Here is a 9,232-nt window from a genome sequence, read left to right as displayed (position 1 = left end):
GAGTGAGAACTCAATGCAGGAAACGTGAATAACAGCAGAACATCCGCCAAGTTGAACACAGCCCCCATTAAATCTGTTACTTATCTTACTCAGTATTCTTGTTTAAGTCTACCCTGAAAATTTCGAGTCAAAAAGCAAAATCAGAAGCAAAACAGTGATTTTAAATGATATATTTGCTCCAGAAACAACAATTTTAAATTTATATCTATTTTGGTAATACAATTCTAATTACATGGACGCCTTACACTCGTTGATTGACAATGATTATGGCTTACAGCTAAGTCGTGTTCTTCAAAATACTACAACAGCAATAATAATAAAAATGATTTTTTTATTACACATAAGTTACACTCAGCATAATTATAGGGGAAGATTGTTGACTTTATCAGGCAGAAAGTTGTTGACATCCTTAACAAGGAGGGTCTACAACATAAGGTAATGGCTAAACAAGCTAGCAGTTTTAAAGGTGCTTTAATTACTATAAAGTTGAGTGGAAGGAAAAACTGTGGTTAAGAAGAGAAGACACCAGCTATATGGATGAGCAGCAATATGGGGAGTGAAACAGTTTGGTGGAGATTTGCAAGCTGATTGGCTGTAGTTGGCACTTCAAGAGCGACCATACACACTCATGCGCGCGCGCACACACACACAAAACTGTTGCAGTGTTTGTGTTGATCATCTCCTGAACCAGATGTGTTACTGGACGTTTGTCAAATGGTTTAAAGTCTTCTTTATAGAAAATTTTGCAATCCAGCCAACTGAAGTCCAGACGAAAGTTTCCACAGGCTCAGATGATTTTATGGTGCCATGTCATCTCTTGGTGTTGCTCCACTTTATTTTACTGTCCAAAGTAATTCACGTTTTCTCCTTCTGACAAGTCCTTTGGACATGGTGATGTCATTTTCAGCAGGATTTGGTACATCATGCCCAGGATTCCAAAAGTATCAATACCAGATTAATCAATATCATATCGCCGTGATAGATTGGCCATGAAACTCACCTGACCGAAACGCTACAGATAATTTACGCAGTATTGGGAAGAGGAAGAGGGAAACCAGAGCCACCATCAGCTCAGCCGCAGATTTTCTTCAGACTGACATTTTTGTTTTAAATATGTTTCTCATTGGTCTTATGTAATATTATTTTTTCTCTAAATTATCAGAAATCACTGTCCCGAAATGTCAAAAAGTTGCGTTTTCTATCCGACATGTTTATTTATTTATATATTTGAGTCATTTAAACACCTTTATGACTCACTGATCTTAGTATGGGGTGAAAAATCCCTTTAATTCATTCTCTAAAGCTAGATTTATGACGCTGTCTCCAAAGTTTTAACTAATTAGTGACAGAAAAACATTGTTTTCTCGCTCTCTCTCGTGCGCTCATCCAACCTGCGCGCGCCTCTCCATCCCTCCCTCTCTTCACTTCAAAGCTGCACTTCAAAGTCAGCCTCCACACACGAGCTGTTCTTTCGCAACATCCTCGCCATCATCACGATGCCTCGAGGATTCTTGGTAAAGCGGAACCGCCGAGGTTCGGCGACTTACCGCGCACGAAGCGACGGCACCGGCACACCTGAAGCGCCCAGCTGTGACCGGAGTCGCGCGCAGGCTGAGAGCTACGGTTCAGTGGGACTCTTGAATCACCGTCCAGGTGGAGCATCGCTGGAACTCCGCGAGGATCCGGGCAGGGAGGCGTGGAGTCCCCACGTGGAGCCCGCGGTGGAGGCGGAAGCTGACCGGCGCGCACAGTTACCGGAGACCGAGGTGGACGTTCTGAGTGTGGACGGTGACTTCCCCTGTTTCTACCCACCTCCACCTCCACACGAACCGACCATAAACAAGTCCTGTAGTCCAGTCAAACCAGTGGGAACGAGGCTGCTGGAGCAGCACGTGGAGAGCGAACAGCAGCCGTGCTCCCCGGTACCGGACCTACCGGACCTGCCGTTCCTGGTGAGCGCCGCACCGACCTCCGTGTCCGCTTCCATCGAGAGGCTGCTCGCAAGCGGCGGCGGCAGCAGCAGCAACAACCGTCTCCACGCGCAGTCCTATGGTCACAACGACCCGAATCTGGCTCACGTGCACTTGTTCCCGTCTCTGACCCTGATGGGTCAAGAGAACGCCACTAGAAAGCGCTCGTACCTTGATTCGGACCACCAGAACAAACTCAGCACTAAGCAGACGAAGAAACCCAAACCGAACCGGAGACAGAACTTCGAGGATGAGGTCACAACGTCTCCGGTTCTGGGTCTGCGCATCAAGAAGGAGAGTCCGGAGCTGAGGAGGTCTGCTCCCACCGGGACTCAGCCCCTCGGAGAGTTTATCTGCCAGCTCTGTAAGGAGGAGTACCCCGACCCCTTCTCCCTCGCGCAGCACAAATGCTCCCGCATAGTGCGCGTGGAGTACCGCTGCCCCGAGTGCGACAAGGTCTTCAGCTGTCCCGCCAACCTGGCCTCCCACCGGCGCTGGCACAAACCACGTCCGGTAAACAACCAGGGCATAGAAGGTCACGCGAACCGGACCCAGCCGCTAAAGGAGGCACGAGCCTTCGTCACGCACGAGCGGCAGCCGGTGGACTTGGAGGGAAAGGAGAATGAGTTGCTGCGCGCGCACACCAATCAGCACCTGGACAGCTCCCGCGTGCTGCTGCTCCACGGTCGGACCCGAGACACTCCCGATTCCTCCTCCACTCACTACCGGAACCCGGACCTGCAGCAGCACGTGAGAGCCGCGGACAGCCCTCCGTCCGGACTCCTGCGTCTGACCCCGGGCGAGCAGCAGCAGCAGCAGCCGCTGACCTTCGTCCGGTCCTTAGTGGAGGAGGAACTGTACGAGTGCCGCTACTGCGGGAAGAAGTTCCGCCGGCAGGCTTACTTGAAGAAACACCTGGCCGCGCACGAGATGACAGCGCGCGCTTCACCAACCCCATCGTCCTACAGCCAAGCGCGCGACACCGGCAGTGTCCAGAGCGGCCAGGTGTTCCTGTGTCACCTGTGCGGCGCGCGGTTCCCGTCGGTGGAAATCCGGGACAAGCACCGCGTGTGGCACGCGATGAGGGACGAGCTGCTGGCGGAAACGCTGGGGGGAGCGCTGGCAGCGGACGGGTTCCACGCGCACAGAGAGGAGGGCAGCGGCAGGGAGCGCGAGCAGCAACAGATCTTCACGTGCAAGTACTGTCCGTCCACGTTCTTCAGCTCCCCTGGGCTCACGAGACACATCAACAAGTCTCACCCCACCGAGAATCGGCAGGTGATGCTGCTGCAGATGACAGTACGACCATAAAAAATGATCAGACGGATCGATTATCAATGACAGGAGCCAAACTTAAATGTAGATTTTGTTTTGTGTATTCGGACTAAGCTGTCCCTGTGCCTTTAATTTAAAACTTAATTCCGTTTTTCTGATTAACACGGTAAACAAAAGTAATCTTCAATTATATATCCTGTAATGAATGCAAGGCATTAAAATCTACGTGGAGAAATTTAAATGGAGTTGAGGGTCGCTGTCCTTGGTGCTGAAACAGCCAATAAACCGGTATGGACTCTGAAGCAATTCCTTATTAAGCTGATAGAAAAAAAATTTACGGTAACGTGTTTTGATAAAGTTTCAGCTCTATGATATTTTCATACAGAAACAAAGCATTCAATGTAACAACAGATTGCTACATAATTCATATCAGTATTGATTTTAAAAATGACTATGGAGTTAGAAATACAACCGAAGCTCCTAGAAGCCTGTACAGATCTATTTTAATATGTTCTACGTTCACTGTGTAACTGATTCCAAGCTACTGTCAATAAACATATTGATGATCACCTTTTTTTGTCACATCAATAAACATTCAGGAACCACAGGTACAAATCCTTTATTGTTTAAGTCCATTGTTGCACATTGACACTTTATTTTGTGTTTGAAACAGCCACACTGTTTACAGGTTTGCTGAGTTTGCGAGCATGTGTGTGTGCTGAAAACATGCAGTTAGTGCTGAAATGCAGTTTCTTTTTACATCATCTGCCAACATGTGGACATCCAGAGCCTACAGAGGCGGCGGGTAATTCAACTTAAATGTGACTTTCTTCCTCATCTCGCAGAAGAAACATTTGTTTTATTTTATTTTGGCTTATGCTTATCAGGTTTTAAACTGAGTATTGTTAAATTATTTTCCAGGAAATTGATTAAGAAAGGGACAAATTAAGAGATGATGAGCATGCAGACATGGGCAGATTTAAGTGCTGGGACGGAGCAGAATTCATAACAATAAATTGTATTTTGACCTCTAAAAATAATTTAAAGGGACCAGCACTAAGCTTAACTCTAAAACACAAAGGAAACATTTAATCGGTCTTATTAAAGAATGGCATTTTATCAAAAAAAAAAAAAAAAAGTACAGTCCCTTTCCTTTCATTTATTTCTTCATCTATTTTTATAAAAATATATGGCTGAGACTGCAAAAAGAAAACTAAACTAATACTGGGCAATGGATATGTGAAGGGAAACCAAAGTAACATTTTCTCCAAATCAGCCCATCTAATTTGATCTGGAGATTTGTGAAGTCTCTAAACAGAGAGCGGATTAATGCTAAAATATACTGTACATATTCTAAAATGATGAGTCCACCTCTTCTCATCTTTGGCTCTCAATCTGGTTTTTGTTGTCTTTTCCATCAGGACCCATTTAGCAACAAGTGAAATGCTGGAGTTGTAAAACCTGACACCAGCTGAAGTCTGTGGAAAGAAAGTCAAACCAGAGAGACCCTAATTAACAATGTGAACTAAACGGGCTCATTTCTAAATTTCCAGAGGATGAAGTGCAAACTGATGAAGAAAAACGCTCTAGTTAAATGTAACATTCTGTAGTGTTGACCCATGTTTTTATTTATAGCAAACACATGCTCTGAGGTTAAACTACAGTTTTGGCTTTGGCAGCTTTTCTTGTAATCTTATTTACACAACAAGCTTCGTCACACTGTACAGACTCTCATAGATATCCACGTATCTAATATATATATATATGTATATATATATTTATACTCGTAAAGATATACAGAATACATATTTATAGTCAAAGAAGCAAAAAAAAAAAAGAAGCAATCTTGTTTTTGGAGGGACAAATAAAAATACAGCATTTGACAATTTTGTTTGAGTGAAAGCACAATTTACATAAAAAAAGACAAAACAAATGCAATGAATATCAGTGCTTGTCCACAGTTGACAGCATGACCTAGGTTGTGATTTCTGAACCTTTCTAACTTCCACAAATATGTCTGTATTCGATAAGAAAAACACTTTCTCCTGCAGCTAGCTGCAAATATACTGATGTGTTTGCTCTGACGTTTTATCCAACCAAATGTCCTCTCTAGCATTGCTTGCAGAGCAGTGTATGATGTGGCACAGTTAATTTTTAATACGGTTTTGCAGTCTTGGTAACACAGGTGTTTGATAACTTCCTCACATGGTGTTGGTGTGATCTAATACTGCACAGCTTAAGTTTTTCAGCAGCATTGGAGTGAGTGTTTTATGAAAGCAAAGCTGCAGATTTACACAGTGAGATTATACCAGATGTATATTTGTAAGTGCGTGTGTGTTCAGTGCAGGAAAAACAGCCATTGTTCACCCCTGATGGATGTGAGATGCGACACTAAGCTATATCCGTGAGGATGAAGTGATCAACTGGGGAGACTCAAGTCTTATTGGCGGATCCAGAGGACCGTCGCAGCTTCATCGACATGCGGGTCTTGCTAGTTCGAGGAGACATGGGGGACGGCGAGTCGATCCCGGCCTCCCCAAGAGCCGGACTTTCTCCCCGAAGCATCTCTAAGCAGGAGCCTGAGGAGTTGGGGGAGGAAGAGGAGAAGTTTGATGCAAGGGTAGGTGAGGCGAGCGGGGAGAAGGGTGGATGAGCAGAAACAGGATAAGGGGAGAACAAGAAAATTACATCTTATCCCAAAAAAAAGGTAGACTGAGGCAGACTGCAGAGATTCTCAGTCAAACTAATCCAACAGACAAAGGACGCAAAACGACTCACAGACAGGCAGCTACCAGACAGACAAACAAAACTACAGCAGAGGCTCTGGAAGCTCAATGTCATTTTGTATCTTTGTTCCCTAAATCCCTAAGACGTGCTGACAGAAAGAAAAATACCATGAAGGAGCTCAACAGTCTGCGTTTTTACTACAGAAATACTTTATTAACAATAAATGGCCAATGAATTTTACTGATGCTAATTTGCTCAACTACTTGCAGCTTTTGCGGTTTAATTACAAAAACATTAAAATGCTGTCAGACTACAGTTTTTATCTCCAGTTCATACCATTCACAGCCAGCATGAAGGACCTTCTGCTTTAAGCCTCTGCTCTTCTCCCTCTGCTGGTTTAAGCTGTCAACAGGTTTAGGGACCATAAGATACAAAACGCTATGCTCTTCCGAAGAGAAGAGGGGAGAAAAATGGAAAAGAGAAACGCTGACAGGAAAGGGAAGTAAGGAAAAGTAAAGTGAAGGAGGGGAAAGTAAGTTACATCAAATAAAGTACAAAAAGAAAAATAAGGTGAGGAAAAATTAAATAGGGCAAATTAGGTTAAGTTAAAGTTAAGGGAAGAAAAGGAAATTATGTAAAGCAACATAAGGGAAAGAAAGCAAAAGAAGGAAGGGAAAAGAAAATGAAAGCAAGAAAGATAAAGTAAAGTAAGGTTAAAATATAATTCAAATTGAGTAACATAAGGTAAAAAACAGAAGAGAAAAATGGAGGAAAAATTAAATGAGTGGAAGAACATAAATAAAGTAGGAGGATTATAAGAATTGGGATAAAAGCAAATGACAGGCATGGATCACAATGTGGAATGAAGGGAAAAAGAAGGACAAGAGCAGACAGGAAGTGTGGGAAAGATGTAATTCAGGGAAACAAAGGAGGTAAAGTAAGAAAAACATAAACAGAGACACAGAAAATATGAAAGAAGGAAGGAGTTTTGAGAGAGGAGAAAGAAAATACACAAAAATGAATGAATGACAAGAAAAAGAAACAGAAGTATATGTAGTAAAGAATCTGAAAACATTCAACAAAGGAGGACAAAACACAGACCAACAACCTGTTTTACTATTATGACACAAAAACCGGATTTATTTAAACTTTACGTTACGAGTAAAACATGATCAATACAGCGTTAGTTCAAAGTTCACATTCAGACAGCTTGTGTATGAGTGGAGGGCTGCTTACCCGCACTAACGTGAGTGAGTGAGTGAGATAGAGAGAGCGCAAGAGCAGTGTGACATCACATAAAAACCAGGAGGACAGGAGCAAACAGCAAGGTTAGAGGTCAAGATTCACCAGGTCAGAGTGATGCCTCAGGTTAACAGAACAACCATGAAAATCACCAAGCGACTGAACAAAGAGGAGGGCTTAAAATGTCTCATCATTACAGGAGGAAGTCTCACTTTCACTTCAGAGCAGTTTGGTGTCTAATATGGATCAAGTTCGGATCTGAATCCATGGAGCAAACATTAGCAGAAGTTATGGCAACATCAAACTACCCGGGTTGCAGAAAGTGAAACCTCCTTTTGAAGAGACAGAGACCGCCGTTATTAACATGCAGACCTGCATACAATTTCAAAAACACACAGGAAGAAACGGCAAAAAAACACAACGTGGTGGAGGAGTCGAAGAGAGAAACGTTAGGCTGGAATGTCAGAGGGACGAGCGAACCAGAGAAAAGCTTTTCAATCACGTAACCAGGCTTACCTTTTAGCTATACAGTGAGACAAAACGATCTAAAGGAAAGAGGGGAACAGAAAGAAAACAAAACAAAAAAAAGAAAAAAATGAAGGAGGAAAAAAAATATAACAGCATAAAAGAATAAAAAATAATAAATAGAATTGGTGAAATGAAACAAACAAAAACAGAAGAAGAGAAGATCGTCACTTTACTGCTAGGTGAGGGGCACTGCAGGTTAACTCAAAAGGACAGAAAGACAAAGACGTTTTTCAAAGCACAGGATCTTTAATGTCCAGATGTTGTTCACAAACTTATGATTTTGTGTAATATCTGGACTTATACATCAAAAGTCGAAACGTAAAGTGCCTTATCCTGTGCCCTGAAGTTTGCAACTGAAGCAAAGTACTGACAAACCAACACTGAGCAAATTACATCTGATTATGGAGCACATATTTCAGGGGAGCGAGACACAGGTGAACTGGGTTATGCCAGATGTAATTCAGCCTTAAAGTAGGTTGATTAAGATTATCTTGGTAAAAAGAAATATTGATGCTTTAAACAGATTAGAAGGTAAAATGAGGAGCAGGAAGATATTTAGAAAACCCCACACACAATCACACATTTAACACTGAAACAAAAATACTACACTAAAACACGCCTGCATAATAAAGTTGCACCACTTTAAGATAAATGTAACTTCCTGTTATTGATACGACGAATGGCCTACATGCAGAAGTCACTGTGAATAATTACAATTAAATGAGCGTCTTAGGACAAAGCAAAAGTTTAATGTTTTGCTAAAAATCAGTGAATCAGTGTAAAGATTCACAGAAGAGTCGCATATGATTCCCACGTGTGTGGCTGGAATCTCTATTGCTGATCAGATGTTGCCTAACTCCTCAGAGATGCTCTGGAGAGAGAAAAAGGCCGAGCGCCGCTTTGAATTGAAAACTGTGGCTGGGATTCAGACTGTGAGCTGCCAGGCTGTGGGAAGGGGAAGTGCTCTACTTCAGAAAAATTAATAATCCAACATAAGTGGGGACATTTTGATCCCAAAACGGAAGACGTTTTATAATAACAAACAAAAATCAGTTCACTGAATTGTTTCACAAACGCTGAGGGGGAAAAGGTGAGAAACACTGAAGAGTTAAAATGTCGCCTGACTGGGTTTCTGGTCTTACCTGTGTCGGAGGGCGGGTGAGTGCAGGGAGCTGGGCTGTAGACTCGAGCAGCGTAATCCTCAAACATGGTTGGCTCCTGGTGGTGCTGCACAATGGTTTCTAGATATCGGGCTCGCTCCTCATAGCTGAGGTCGAAGTCAAGGCTAAACTTCACCAAAACGTTGTCAAGTAAAAGAAGCCAAAATTATATTTTTCTCCTAATCTTTTTTGCTGGAGTTGGAGGATTTTGGTAACAATAGAAATAGGATCAGCTAAAATAAAGCAAAAAGTTTTTTTATTACAGTAAGGAATGCAAGTTGTAGATATGTACATTCATTAAATTAAGAGGCAAAATAATAAATTCATGAT

General features: G+C 42.8%; 2 protein-coding genes across 8 annotated transcripts in view; one reads left to right on the top strand and one right to left on the bottom strand.

The window, feature by feature from the left end:
- The first annotated feature begins 1,394 nt into the window (after positions 1-1,394).
- On the top strand, positions 1,395-4,419 carry insm2 (insulinoma-associated 2). The gene has a single exon (XM_027999789.1). It carries the CDS (start codon positions 1,497-1,499, stop codon positions 3,279-3,281), a length of 1,785 nt encoding a protein of 594 aa, XP_027855590.1. The 5' UTR covers positions 1,395-1,496; the 3' UTR covers positions 3,282-4,419.
- Positions 3,849-9,232, bottom strand: part of ralgapa1 (Ral GTPase activating protein catalytic subunit alpha 1) — a 62,480-nt gene continuing 57,096 nt past the window's right edge. For 6 of the 7 annotated variants that reach the window (XM_027999781.1, XM_027999785.1, XM_027999784.1 and 3 more), the window contains 2 exons: positions 8,885-9,009; positions 3,849-5,824 (listed from right to left, as the gene is read on the bottom strand). In XM_027999781.1, the coding sequence (XP_027855582.1) occupies positions 5,679-5,824; positions 8,885-9,009 (271 nt within the window). In that variant the 3' untranslated portion in view covers positions 3,849-5,678. Of the gene's footprint in view, positions 5,825-7,730; positions 7,760-8,884; positions 9,010-9,232 lie in introns of all 7 variants that reach the window. The other variant, XM_027999783.1, reaches the window with a different exon arrangement.

Source organism: Xiphophorus couchianus, chromosome 19 (genome assembly GCF_001444195.1).
Source record: "Xiphophorus couchianus chromosome 19, X_couchianus-1.0, whole genome shotgun sequence".
In the NCBI taxonomy this organism is placed as follows: Eukaryota; Metazoa; Chordata; class Actinopteri; order Cyprinodontiformes; family Poeciliidae; genus Xiphophorus; species Xiphophorus couchianus.
The sequence above is the reverse complement of the archived record's forward strand: the minus strand, read 5'-3'. Positions and strand labels throughout refer to the sequence as shown.